Genomic DNA, 14,603 nt, shown 5'->3' on the forward strand with positions numbered 1-14,603 from the left:
TTGGGGCCAAAACTTGGACCTAGATCCCCGTGCTCCTGACTCCCAGCTCAGGGCTGTGTCTGCTGGTCCTCGCTGCCTCTCTCCTTGCTGGGGGCGAGACCGCCCCCTGGATGACCCCTGGGCCCTTGTCATGGAGTTCCTGACACTTGGGGGCATCGCTGCGGGTCCTGGGACCTCACCGTTGGCACGTGCTGGGTACTGCCTGACCTGTCCCCTCCTTTCCTGTGTTCTAGGATCCTATGAGTGTGGAATCTGTGGCAAGAAGTACAAGTATTACAACTGTTTCCAGACCCACGTACGGGCACACCGAGGTGAGTGGCGTCCCTGGGGCAGAGCTGAGGGCCGCAGTGCCCCATTCTCTGCCAGCTTGTGGATGACCCCAGGGCCCCCCCACCCCCCAGAGCTCCGGTCCTCTCCCCCTTTCTGCAGTAGGATGGAGACCCAGGCAGAGAGAAGAGGCCTGCTTAACTTGGGAGAGCACACAGGGGCTGGCAGGAGGACGTGCACCAGGCTTCTGCCCCCCACACGGGCCCACTTCCTCCCAGGGTACATCAGAGCCACCTGGTGTGGGCAGCCCCTGCAGGGAAGGTGCTCACCTGTCATCTTGTGTGCACCTCGTGGTAGCCCCGGGAGTGGGAGCGGGGCGCTGTCTCTCTTCTGAAGATGGGGAGGCTAAGGGGACAGATGGTGCCTGGGAGGAAGGGCGATGGGTCGGGGCCGGCAGCAGGGGCCCTCGGGGAAAGGCTGTGAGGCTGTGTGCAGCGGGCACGTGGTGGTGGGCTCCCCACCTGCCCCCCGCCTGCCCCCCGCTCCTTGGCGCCGGCCCAGCCACGGGTCCAGCCCGCTCACTTCCTTCTCATTTTCTCTCTCTCGCAGACACCGAAGCCACCTCAGGGGAGGGCGCCTCCCAAGGCAGTGAGTATTTTTCCCTTGCTCTTGTCGCCCTCAGGACTGCCCCAGAGGGCTTGTGGGAGACACTTTGCTGTGGCTCAGGCTTTGGGGCCAGAGGGTCTTTATGTAATTGTAGCGTGGTACCTCAGAGCAGCCTTTCCCAAAGTGTGTCGGTGGCACACATCCTGGGGAGCTGACAGGTGCTCTGTCGGTGGCGGGACCTCTGGCCAGGTAGCCCCGGGAAGCCTCGAGTTCTGCTGAGTCCCCAGGTTTCCCTGTGGTGGACTTCTCAGGGCCCTTCCCTGGCAAACCCAGTGCGTGCATCTTGACTCCCACTCATGGTTGGATCTGGGGCCTCGTAGCTGATGTTTGGGAAATGCTGCTTCCGAGAGGTCTCTCGTGGGCACCCCTGGGCGCTCATCTCTGGGCGCGCTACCCCAGCGCCTGCGCCACACAGGGCCTTACCATCTGAGGACACTGTTTTGCTGTTCACGTGGCCTGCTTGCCCTGCCCCCAGAGCTAAACCCGCGGGCCTCCGAGGCAGCCAGATGGGCGGAGGCTGGGATAGAAACTCTCCCCGCCCAACCTCTGGAACCGGAGCTCCAGAACCGAGCCGTTCCACTCCCAGGTGTATCCCCAACAGAACCGTGTGCGCATGTCCACCGAAAGATGGAAACCAGGATATTCGTTTATTTCATTTTTCAAAAAGGGTTTCATTTATTTGAGAGAGAGGGAGAGCAGGAGCAAGGGGGAAGGGGCAGAGAGAAGCAGACTCCCTGCTCAGCAGGGAGCCAGAAGCCCATCGCAGGGCTCCATCCCAGGACCCTGAGATCATGACCTGAACCGAAGGCAGATGCCCAGCCGACTGAGCCACCGGGAGCCACCCGGGAGCCCCGGGTACTAGGATACTCTTAGCAGCCCTGTTTGTGACAGCCCCAAACTGGCAACCACCCGAGTGCCCAGCGCTAGGCGAATGAATGGACAGATGGGTCGTGTGTTCATGTGAAGCAGTTTGGAGGAATGACGTAGGGCTGCCCCCAGGAACGTGGATTACCCACAAACAGAACGTTAGCAGAAGCCCGGCGCGGGAGCCCCTCCTCTGAGATCTGCGTACAGGAAGTATGAAATCGGGGAAGGGATTCCTGCTGGAGGAAATCGTGGCTCCCCTTGGGAAGGGGTGTCTGGGTGCGGATGACACAGGTGATTTTGGTTTATGAAAACCGAAGGAGCTGAACAGTTCTCTGCATCGGGGCCAGCAGAACGCTTTTATAGGGCCCAGATAGCAAATACTTGAGACCCTGTAGGGCAGATTCTTCGTCCCCTCCACCCAGCACTGCTCAGTAGCACGAACCCAGCCAGAGGCGTGATACGGAAATGAATTTTTCACCCAAGCAGACAGTGGGCAGGCCATCGTTTGTCAACCCCTGTTCCTCCTGCCATAAAAGGTTTTTAAAAATAGTAAACGTGACTCCCACCCCCACCACCAAAAACGTCCAAGACAAAGCAGGTTGAGGAGGTGTGTGGGATAAAGCAGGGCCTTAATTGCACTTGGTCCTAAAAGCATTTCTTCTGAGGTCCTTGCCCAGCCACTCTCATTGGGGTCGCACGTCACGCAAGAGGCAGGCAGGTCCGAGGCTGAGCCTCTGCTTTCTAGACATTTGGAGGCTTAGGTAGGCCAGTCCCCTGCCGGTAGACTGTGGCTAGGAAGCCGTGCTGGCCTGTCCCTCCTCTCAGGCTCTGCCCCAGCCTGGCCCCTGCCTCCCGTCCCCTGCGGAGGCTTCCTCCTCTTCCGGCTCCCATGGTCTGCCTGTGGTCAGCCACACATTTAAAGATCTTCTCTGTTGATCTTTCCTTCCTTGGCTATTCTGGGCCCCTGGCCTCTCCGGCTGCCCCTCAATGATCCATTGTGTTCCCTCTGGCTTCCACAGTTCCCAGAGTCCCACTGGCTGTTGAAGACTCTGTAGCTGGGGGTATTTATAGTCTTTCCATCACTTTCGCTTTCCTCCCCAGGGAGTTTTCTCCCCACGGCCACTGTGCCTTAGTTTATTTTCAGCCCTGCACACCCCGACCCCGACCCAAGCCTGCAGTGCCTGCGCGGAAAGCCGGGCGTCCTCACACACCAGCCTCGGGGCAGGAGCCTGACCATGGAGCTCCGGAGCCAAGAGCACTGTGTCGAGAATACCAAGTCCAGCCTACCCATTTTGCAGATGAGGACACTGAGTCCCAGAGAGAACTCACTGCAACCTGTTAGTGGTGGAGGTGGGCATAGAAACCAGGCCTCACGCCTTCTAGTCCAGGGCTCTTCCATTTAGTTGTTAGAAAACCTGTACAGTCAGAAATGGAGGCATATACCCACTCACCCAGCTCTTGGCTAAGAAAATGAAAGATTAACTCCTTGTCCAGTTCTCTTGCTGCTGTCCCATCGATTCCCTTTCCAACACAACGTTAGGTAACATTTACCAAGTATTTGCTGTCCATTAGGCATTGTGCTTGCTCCTCCTTTATTACAAGTCTGGGTGGGAGATGAAGGAACTGTCATCCCCATTTTGCAGATGAGAAGACCAAGGGGGTAGAGGTGAGGGAGTGTGTCCTGCGTTAGTCACGCTGGAGGGTGGCCGAGCCGGGTTGGGGTCAGGCAGTCTGACTGCAGAACCCCTCTCCCCAGGTGGATTCGCAGTGCCATTCCTGGGCTCTCGTGGAGGTTCTGAAAACGTGGTTTCACTGACAGAAAACCATTTTGCCTTTCTTCCTTCGGCGAGAACTCCTTGCTCTAATCTATGCTGCCTTGGGTGGGTCCAGGAGTGTGGTCCCCACCTGCACTGAGAAGAAGTAGTGGATTCAGCAGAGCTTCTCAGTGGGAGAGAGCTGGGAGTTCTCGATTTATTGGAAGTGGTGGGAGGACTGTGTGAGCAGAGGTGAGGTGTGCTGCCAGCAGCTGTGGAGGGCGACCGGCACTGGCGAGTGGGGGAGAGGGATTTCAGGGACCGGGCTCCGTCTGGAACCAGACCCTGGATGGCCTTGACTTCTTCACCTGTGTTGCCTGGTATCTAGCACCGAGAGAGACAATTATGGTCCAGATGGGACACGATGGGGCGATGGATGGGGGTGAGGGGGAGGTTATTGTCTGGACTGGATTGAAGCTTGAGCCACACTTGGAATCCTACAATGGCCAGCCTGGGAGAGGCCCCGGCAATCCGCTCATTACCACCCACCTGTTCCGTCCAGTTAGGGGGAAGAGAAGGGAAGGTGAATCCCGAGGTGGGGTGAGCACTTGCTGGCAGTCTGGGTGAGATAGAGCAGGACCAGGTCTCTCCTCGTCCACGCCCCACTGCCTTCCACCACCACTGCCCGCCTGGTTCAGGTGTGAGCGTGGAGATGGTAGGCCGTGGTGGGATGGATGGTGGCATGCCTGGTCCCCAGACCCTCCGAATGACTGTGTGTGCCTTGCTTGGGGACCAGTTAGTCTCTGTGGCCCTGGCATCTGCCAGGGTACTTTGAGAGACTGCAGGTGCAGTGGAAGCGGTGGGGGCAGAGGCAAGGAGATGGCTGGTGTCATCTGTGCCCCCAAGTTCAGCTAAGCAGGGGCCAGAAACCTTCCCAGAGAATCGCCTGGCCTTGCGGCCTCGGGATGGAGGGAGTCTCATCACATCCTGTATTTGAGTGCTGGGGACCAGAAGGGCCAGAAGGCTGGTGCCTGAGTCAGGAGAGGAAGGTGTTTTATGCAGACAGGAGGGCCATGTGCCCTCTCTTAGCTACGGCTTGGAGTTAAGTGAATATCGGAATCTTAGCCAAGACTCCTTATCCTAGTGCACAGCCTTGGGCAAGCCACTCAGTGTCCCTGTGCTGGGCCGTATTAGGAAGACGGGGCAGACGGGCCATCCCTAGATCTGCCCAAGGGATACACACAGGGGGTCCATGCTGGTGCGTGGTGAGAGCCATGTCCTGCATGAGTCCAGCCTCGGAATTTGGATAGAGGGATCGTCCACACTCTGGCCCTCTATTCATCATCTATTGCCTTTAACACATTTCCCCAGAACTGAATGACTTAAACCAACATTGGTTATCTCGGCTTGTGTGGTCAGAACTTGGACGTGGCTTCACTGGAACCTTTGGCTGGGGGTCTCCAGGCAGGGGATGTGTTGGTCAGGCTGCGGTCTCTCCTCTCAAGGCTCGGCCGGGGAAGGAGCTGCTTCCATGCTCACTCAGTCACGTGGCTGTTAGGATGGGTGCTTCCCAGGCTGTGGGGCCGAGGGCCTCCGTGCCCACTGGCTGTGCACCAGTGGCTGCCATATGGCGCGCTCCGTGGGGCAGCTCATGTGAGCGAGACGAGAGTCACGATCTTTTGTAACCTACTCTCAGAAGTGACATCCCATCGCTTTCTCGCATTCTCTTCCCTTAGGAGTAAGTCGGTAGATCCTGCTCAGGGTCAAGGGGAGGGGATTGCACGGGACGTGAACGCCGGAAGGCCAGGGTTATTGGGAAGCTGCCCATCACAGGCCCTCGTAGCTGTGTGGCTTGGGACAGGTCTCTCCTGATCCTCAGTCTTCATGTGTGTTAAATGGGTTACTACTTCGTGTTCGGTCACAAGGACTAACGGAGGAAAGGCAGAGGAAGGGCCTGGCCTGGCACCTCGCACGTGCGGTGCCCAGGAAGCAGTAGCTTCGGTGATAGTTACTCTCCTGTAACCTCAAGAGGGGAGGTGGGGCCGGGCCCTTAGGGGCTTGGCTCACTAGGAGTGGGACTGGGGGTTGGTTTGAAAGTTGCTTCGAGGCTCTCCTAGCTCCCTGGTGTAGAAAAAGCCTAACACTCCCAGGACCGATTGTCCATGGGTCACCAGTTGGGGCCAGTGTGGGATAGTCCCGTGTTTGGTTCCTGAGGCAGACGAGCTGCCCTCCCCCTCAAGAAACCCCACCCCCACCCCAAGTGACGAAAGTCTCAGTAACTACATGTGTCTTTGCATCCCCTGCAGACAATTTCAGGTACACGTGTGACATCTGTGGGAAGAAGTACAAGTACTACAGCTGTTTCCAGGAACACCGAGACCTACACGCCGTGGATGGTGAGTTAGGTCCCTCACTTGTAGCAAGTAGAGTCACGTGAGGAGTGGCACCTGCAACCCTTCACCCCTGCGCCCGGCCAGGGCCACTCATCTGCCTCCTCCATCCAGGTGTCCTCTCTCTCCTCCCACCCCTGAGGAAGGTCAGGTGGCAGTCAGACCATGAGGGGAGTGGTCGACCCTTGAGGATTTGGGGAGAGAGAAGGTCCCCATACATACTGCGGGTTAGGGTAACCCAAGTGAAATTGCCATTTTTTTGTAGGTCAGTCCGTCGAATTTTAGCAATTTCATGTCAATGCATTTTACAATTTCATACCGAGTAGTCACATGCTCTGATGAAATTAAACCAGTTTTTTAAGATGAATGATGGTATTTTAGTGTCTTGGGTTATATTGTTAGAAATTAGAACAATAAATTTAGGTAATTTATTTTTAGAATCTCAATCCAGAAATAGGGTCTTGAACCTGGAAGAGATGGAGGGGGCTCCCTCTCTAGCCCCACACCCTGGCCCGTCGCAGGTTGTGACAACCAGGCCCCCGCTACCCATTGTCACTGGCTTGTCCTCTTTTTCTCCTCCTGGTCTCTTCCTCTTGTTCCCCTGCCCTGGGCCCTCGAGTGGCTGTCAGCGATCCAGAAACAGGCAGGGCAGATAGCGTCTGCCTACCTCCAGGTTGGGCCATGGGAAGGATGGGGAGGATGACGAGCGGAGGCACAGGCTGCATCCTGATTGGGATATGCCCTCCTGTGGCCCCTGGTTTTCTGGGGCGCTCACGTTGGCCAAGGGGGCTCTCCTGGGTCCCGGAGGCTGGGAGTGCTGGGCAGAGGCAGCTGTGGGCAGGGACTAACGGGGCTCCTGTTTGCTTCCTTCCTTCTGCGGCTGCTGCCTCCCGCCCGGGCACAGTGTTTAGTGTGGAAGGGGCCCCTGAGAATCGGGCAGGTAAGTCCTTGGTGACTGCCCACCTCCCTGTCCCCGGCTGGGCTCCCAAGACCCGGTAACCAGGGCTCTAAGGGCTGTGTGTTCTCCCACAGACCCCTTCGACCAAGGTGTTGTGGCCACTGACGAGGTGAAGGAGGAACCCCCGGAACCATTCCAGAAAATCGGGCCAAGTATGCGGGCCTCTCTCTAGGGCTGGGCTGGGCTGGAGGGTGGCGGCTTGCCATTGGAAGGGGGTGGCTTCCACTCATCCCACAAACAGGGTTCTGGCCGGTGACCCCTGGCTTCCTTATACCTCACTTTGCCCACCTGTCAAATGGGCCAGTCTTAGGAGGTCAGCTTTCGAGGAGGAGCAGAAGAGCACAGGGTCAAGGTCAGGGCAGTGGATGTAGCACATGCTTGGTGCCCTGGTAGTCTGTTAGCCGTCCTGAGCCTCGGCTCCTCAGCTGTCAATGAGGACTACATTTCCCCAAAGGTTTGTTGGGGGATTAAATGAGATCATGAATGTAAATCACCTGTTAGCACAGTGCCTGGTACATAATAGGTGCTCGGAAAATAAATGCTTATTGTCATCTGCAATTGAAGGGGTTCATCAGCACATGAAGCCGTCCGGGGGAGCCACGTGCTGACACTCTGTCCTTGTCCCATTAAACTCCTGCAGGCAGGAGCCACACCTGCTTGCTCCCTACCTGTTCTCAGCACACTTGTGTTGAATGTGGTGAGAACACAGCAGTGGCTGGGGTGGTTGTGGCCCTGCCCTTGGGTACTTCACACAGGGAGGGGACAGTAGGTCAGCACAGCATAACCTGAAACACAGGGAGCCATGGGGGCCGGGGAGGCACCTGACCAACCTTGGGAGTCAGGGAGGCTTCTGCGCTGGGGCCCAGGGTGGGGCATGAGCTCTTGCTTCCTAGGGTGGAGGTGGGAGAGACAGTGCTTGTTCTAGGGAGTTGAAAGGCAAATCAGGGTCTGAGTTCAGATCTTAGAGAGCCTTGAATGCCAGAGGAAGGCATCTTGACTTCACTCTGAGAGAAATGAGCTAGAGAATTTACCAAGTGGGGAAGGGATTTGCTCAGATTGACATTTTAGGAGGACCATTTTGGCTGATTCTAGAAGAATGGATGGGGTGGAGTCGGCCCCTGAGAGGTGCTAGTCCAGGTCTTGGGGGACTCACATTCCCCCTCCACGCTTACCACACAAGAAAAGACCTTTGTTGACTCTCATTACAATAAGGATTTAAGGCAGCTTGCAAAAATATCACACAGACACTGAATGAAGGCGTGAGGAAATCTCAGGGCAGGAAAACGGAGAGGTTCAAAGAGCCAGCTGGAGATGCTCCTTGGGGCGGAGCTTGACCCTGATGTTTGGAAGGCATTGACTGGGTCGTCATCCTACCCCACCGCCCCCTTCCTTTTACTCCCTCTCTCCTCTTTCGTGGGAGAGGGTGATTTGTTGGTTTCTTTGAAATCTGAAGCACTCTGGAACTGGAACAGGATCTGGGAAGTGGCTAGCACAGTGCTCATCATGTGTTTACTCTGCATATGACCTGTTTCCTCTCTATAAAAAAAAAAAAAATGAAGTTCTCAATACTAAGACTGCTAAGAGTTAAACTGTGGGGAAACCCACATGTGAACCAGACATGTTCTATGATGGACAGTCGCAGACAGACACGGGACGGGGACAGCAGAATCTGCGGCCTGCCGTCTTAGTACCACCTGCCCCAGGATAGTACTGCCCTTCCATCTATAACATCATAATTATGAAACTAGAATTAGAATCAGGTGCAGGTTTGAATGCTGACATCATCAGTTCACTGTTTACTTACCTCCTTCTGAGTGTCCTTTGATTCATCCGTAAGTTGGGGACAAGAACATCTCTCTGCTCTGTAAGTTCACTGGAGGATGTGTGCTGGAAGGACTAGCCCAGCCCCTGGCTTGTATTCAGGGTCTAACAAATGAGTGAGCCAAGAGATGGCCAAGAGTGGGAGCTTTAGAGCGTCTCATCTCTGAACCCCAGCTCTACACTTACTACCTGTATGACGCCCTACATGCTTTATAACCTCCCTAATCCACAGTTTTCTTAACTCAAGAATCGGGTGATGACAAGAAAACTCCCCTCTCAGGATTGTCATGGAGATTGGATGAAGTCATGTTTGCAAAGGAGTCAGTGTAGTCCTTAACACATGCATGGAAGGCATTAAATAAGTGGTATCTATTGCCCAGGAAAGTACAGAACTAGATGAAACTTGTTCTGTGTATCGGTAACTAAGTCGTGCAGATAACCAGAGCTAGGACCTGGGAGGAATTGACCCACACCATAAGCAGTTGGGAATTATATTGAGAAAACGGAACTGGGTTTGGCTCCCTGCATGTTCCCAGCTTGACATTATGGAACTGAGATTGCTAAAATAGTGTGAGCATCTCCTGTTACCACTCAGGAGCTGCCTTATGAGATAAGAATGCTATGTCTTGGGTTTCAGCCAGGCCAAGGTCACAGAACCCTAAAAATGACAAAGTATAGAGTTAAGAGGAGCCATGGTAGGCACAGAGCCCCAAGAAGGGACTTTGCCACACGTTGAGCTTTGTGGATCTCGGAAGAGGAAAAAACCCAGGAGCAGTGCATGCTGGGAAGTGTACCTTCCATATCCACGTCATCTGAGCAAATTGAAGAATTGGGTACTTAGGGAGAAGGAAGCTGGAGCCATGATAGCAAAGGAATCCTTCTAGAAGGAGAGAGTTGGCCACAGGGGTCCTGCATATCAGCTTGCTCTCCAGCTGCAAATCCGAGAATCACTACCGTGGTAGTGGTCTACACTGATAATGGGAGGCCCAAGGACAGGTCACGCTTATCTACTGAAAATGATAAGTGTAGATTCATCTGCAGTTTGATTCTTACATGTGGCTAAGGAAGAGTAACTTGAGAAATTTTTTAAATTAAAGAAAAAATACAAAGCATGAAACTGTAAAAATTCCACATAAGACAGAATTTAGGAGACTCAGAGGGAAAAGCATATGCCTGAAAATGACCTACTACATAATCTAGAAGAAAATTCTGTTTGACAACCACAAGTGAACATAAGAAAATATGACTTATCTTAGGCTGCTTGGACTGTCATAACAAAATACCAGACTGGATGGCACAAACAACTTTATTTTCTCACAGTTCTGGAGGCTGGAAGTCTGAGATCAAAGTGCCAGCCTGGTCAGGTTCTGGTGAGAACCCTCCTTGTGGCTTGCAAATGGCCCCCTTCCGTCTGTGCCCTCACATGGTGGGAGACCAGTGCAAACAGGCTTCTCGGTGTCTCTTGTTAGAAGGGCACTGATCCAGATAGGAGGGGCCCACCCTCATGACCCCAACACAACCCAATTACCTCCCACAGGCCCCATCTCCAGACACCCATCCACAGTTGAATTGGGGGGTGGGGCCTCAGTTCAGTCCATAGCATGACTCCTGTGAAAGAGGAGCCTGAATTCTATGGTGACAGAGCAGCAGGATGAAACAAAGAGGCAGAGAAAGGAGTGAAGGACTGCAGAGAAATAGAAAATACAGTTACAGCCTACATTGTGCATCGTAAAGAGCAGAGTTGATCTGCAGAAATGGAACTAATCACAGGCAGGAGAGACCTGAACAGATCAAGATAACAAGGAGAAAACAAGCTGAATATGGAGGCTGGGGAGCCATTTCCAGATACTCCAGATACAAGAGAAAAAACATTTGCTAAACACAGACCCATGTATGCAGACTTAAGGGCTTGTCATATGTCAAAGGATGACAGGGGATTGGGCTATCATCTACCTTAATATAAAGAGACCCATAATTCAGTAGATCTTAGTGACTTTTTAAAACTTAAATATAAAGGAAAATATATGCAGGCATCTAGGCATAAGAAAAGCCAGTTACTAACTGATGGATCCAAGGGGGACTTGCCTCAGGCTCTGTATACTACTAAATGCAAGAAGATAATGAAATACATTTTGGAGGGAAAAGGTTGTAATCTAAGAATTTTATATTTAGACAAATTGTAATTTATAAGTAAAGGGAAAAATGAGGACTTGAAAACACAGTTTTTTCTATGAACCTATCTTCAAAAAAATTCATAGAATACACTCCAGTTGTGAGGAATGAATTCATAGCACAGGAGGACTTACAATGTTAAAACCAGATAAACTAGAAATAACTTTAAAATGTTGTGAATCTCATTATGAAATTGAATGCAAGAGACAAAGTTCATTCTACAGTGTTAAAAATTGTAAGAATACGAGAAGGAAGGAATAGGTGAAGGGTACGGTAGGGTAGGTTAAACCAGGCCTTCCCACGGTGTCGCCCCAAACCAGCAGCAACTTATCAGAAATGTGAATCCTTGGGGCGCCTGGGTGGCTCAGTGGTTGAGCATCTGCCTTTGGCTCAGGTCATGATCCGGGGGTCCTGGGATCAATTCCTGCATCAGGCTCCCCTGAAGGAGCCTGCTTCTCTCTCTCTGTCTCTCATGAATAAATAAATAAAATCTTTAAAAAGGAGAAAAAAAAAGAAAGATGAATTCATAGGCTCCACTCCAGACCCAGGGAATCAGAATCCCTGTGTGGAACCCAGCAATCTGTGATGTAATCGCCTTTCTAGATGATTCTCAAATCTGCTCAAGTTTGAGAAGCACAGTTAAGCTACCTTTCTCAATGGTAATAGACTTGAAAATATAATTTTCTCCTTATCTGTGACAGACAGATGTACCTTACATGCTGTGTAAAACAAAGGAGAATATTGGAAAATAATGAAATATCAGAGTGGTCGGAAAGACAGAAGATTTCATGCCTCAGACAACTGAAAAGGAAGGAAAGAAACCAGAAAGGGTAGAACATGAAAATAGGAAGAACCAAAACATAAAACAAGTAAAATCAAGTCAATTATAGCAATAAAAGCAAATGGCATGATTTCTTTTATTAGAAGACAAAGGTTCTCTGGTTAATTTGAAATAATGATTTATTAGAGACACACCTAGTTAATTCTTCATCTTTTACTCTTATCTTTCTCAGGGAACTTGCTCTTGCTTCCTTAACTAAATTGAATTCCTTGTTAGGATTTCATAGCACCATAAATGTCTCCTTTAAGAGCACATATTGTGGCTGCAGGTTTAAGTTTGTTTGTGTGATTATTTGGTTTTTCTGTCTCCTTTTCCAGACTGAAAGCTCCTTGACGGCAGGAACCATGACTGCTTTTCCTCAGCATTTTGTGCTGGCATTTACCAAATATCTTTTTATTTTATTTTTATTTTAAAAAGTTTTTAAAAAGATTTTATTTATTTATTCATGAAAGAGAGAGAGGCAGAGACAGGCAGAGGGAGACGCAGGCTCCCTGCGGGGGAGCCCGATATGGGACTTGATCCCGGGACCCTGGGATCACGCCCTAGGCCGAAGGCAAACGCTCAACCACTGAGCCACCTAGGCGTCCCAAAAAAAGAAGGATTGATCACAACATTCAGTCTTTAATAGAGCACATGGACAAATAGGAATATAGGGTTTGAAAAACATAATTAGTACAGCTGGTCTAAGAACTTCAATGGCAAATAGTATATTTTTTTCCAGTGTTCATGAATCAGTTATAAAAGTTACTTATGAAAATGTCCTCTAAGTCAATATTGAGAGAAAAAACATACACAGAATTTAAAAACCACACAGTTGAGAAGAAAAATACTTGTAATACATAGAACAAAATTGTTGATGTCCTTAGTCTACAGAGTTCTTGGCAATTAAAAAAAATATGCCCGTGGAAACATTGGCTGTGAACACAAATGGGAAAGTCACAAAAGAAAAACTGCAGTGAATTAAACATGAAAAATGGTCAGTTTCCTTAAAACTCAAACAAATACAAAATGAAAGTGGCAGTGCAGGATAGTTCCCCCAATAATGCGCATCTTTCTGATTGGGATGAAAATTGGCCCAACTTTTGTTTGTTTTTTTAAAAAGATTTTACTTATTCCTTTGAGAGAGGGAGACAGAGCACAAGCCAGGGAAAAGAGAGGCACAGGGAGAAAGCAGACTCTCCATTGAGGTGGGAACCACCGTGAGACCCAGTCCTAGGACCCCTGGATCATGACCTGAACGGAAGGCAGAAGCTTAACCATCTGAGCAACACAAACGCCCCTGGTCCAACCTGTTGATATAAGTAATTGGTGCTCTGGTTAACAAAAGCCTTAAAAATGCATACCCTTAGTTTATTCTGAGGAAATAATGAGCCAAGATTATGCACAATAATCTTTATTTTGCAGCATATGAAAAATAATGAGCAAAGGGCCAAACATATCTACAGGGATATAGATCACAGCATTTTTTTTTTTTTTTTTTTTTTTTTTTTTTTGTGGTAAGGGAAAAATTTTGAGACGATCTCAAGCATCCCCTGGTGTAGGAGACTGGCTCAGCAGATTTCAAAGTCCAGTGGGAACCGTGCAGCCAATAAATGCAGTAGGGATCAATATTTATTGATTGAGCAAGATGTCCACAAAGTATTGTCGATTGAATACACCAGGTTACAGAGAGGATATGGATCAGGGCCGGTTAATTCAAGGCCCACCGGAGCCAGACAGATGATGTCAGGGAGAGAAGCCTGCTCCGGATGAGATGGGAGTGAGGGGTGGGGCCTGGGGTGGCTGGCAAGGTTGCGCCCTCCACCCTAAGGGGTAGCTGTTCCTCTTTGTTTGGGAATGACAGATGATTGAAATTTCTCTTACTCTTTAAATCTTGTATTTATATTTATCAGTATTTTATAATTTTCCCCCAGTGAACAATATTACATCAGAAATTTTTAAGAAGAAAGAAGTTAGGCAGTGCCAAAAGAGAGGTAAAGATAAAGTCTGGTGGGACCTGAGAGGAAGACGTGACCCCTCCTGCTGGGGGTGGGGGTGCTTGGGGGCGGGGAAGGTCCTGTAGACGAAGGGACCCAAGTGTGGCCATTGCAGAGGGCAGGGCTTGCAAAGGGGCTGAGCGAGAGGTTGGCACGGGGGGGTCAACTCAGATCACCACACATTTCCTGAGCACCAGGGCCTGGGGGTGGTGTGTTGGAGAAACAGCGTGTGCCAGGTACTGTTCTAAGCACTTGACATATGAATTTAATCCTCGCAGCAATCCTAGAAGGTGGTCCTATTACTAACCCCGTTTACGGATAGGAAGACTGAGGCACAGAGAGGTTAAGAGATTTGCCCAAGGTCACACGGCTGGACGTGGAGTAGCTGGGATTTGAACCCAGGCAGTCAGACTTCAGTGGGCTCTTGACTGTAGTTGGTCCCAGGATGGTGGGGGGGTGGGGGGAGTTGGAGGGAGGGAGCATGCTGCTGCTGCTTGATGGGAGCCAGGCGCCCATTCCCACACTTTCCTCTCCTTGGACAGAAACTGGCAATTACACCTGTGAGTTCTGCGGCAAGCAGTACAAGTACTACACACCCTACCAGGAGCACGTGGCCTTACACGCCCCCATCAGTGAGTACCTTCTCTGGTTGGGGGCTGGGGGAGTAGGGGGAGGGGTGGGCGAGCCACAGGCTGAGGCTTGGCCAGGGGAGGGTGAACGCCAAGGTGAGCTTGGCCCGGGCAGTCTCCGGGCGTCCAGGTCTGACCCGGGCCACCTTACCGTCGACTCCGGGTGGGGGCATCACTCCTCCAAGTCCTCCAGTGGTCCTGTCCCCACCTCTAAGCACCTCTGAGTCATGTGGCTCCTAAGAGCCAGTGCCACGTGACACAG

General features: G+C 51.3%; 1 protein-coding gene across 6 annotated transcripts in view; it reads left to right on the plus strand.

Annotated features, from left to right (window-relative positions):
• ZNF618 (zinc finger protein 618) overlaps window positions 1-14,603 on the plus strand; it is a 178,131-nt gene that overhangs the window by 132,854 nt on the left and 30,674 nt on the right. For 3 of the 6 annotated variants that reach the window (XM_038553193.1, XM_038553194.1, XM_038553195.1), the window contains 6 exons: window positions 234-311; window positions 877-915; window positions 5,861-5,950; window positions 6,849-6,884; window positions 6,977-7,054; window positions 14,255-14,344. In XM_038553193.1, the coding sequence (XP_038409121.1) occupies window positions 234-311; window positions 877-915; window positions 5,861-5,950; window positions 6,849-6,884; window positions 6,977-7,054; window positions 14,255-14,344 (411 nt within the window). Of the gene's footprint in view, window positions 1-233; window positions 312-429; window positions 547-876; window positions 916-5,860; window positions 5,951-6,848; window positions 6,885-6,976; window positions 7,055-13,649; window positions 13,710-14,254; window positions 14,345-14,603 lie in introns of all 6 variants that reach the window. The other 3 variants (XM_038553192.1, XM_038553196.1, XM_038553191.1) reach the window with 2 other exon arrangements.

The sequence above is a fragment of the Canis lupus genome, chromosome 11 (genome assembly GCF_011100685.1).
Source record: "Canis lupus familiaris isolate Mischka breed German Shepherd chromosome 11, alternate assembly UU_Cfam_GSD_1.0, whole genome shotgun sequence".
NCBI classification, from domain to species: domain Eukaryota; kingdom Metazoa; phylum Chordata; class Mammalia; order Carnivora; family Canidae; genus Canis; species Canis lupus.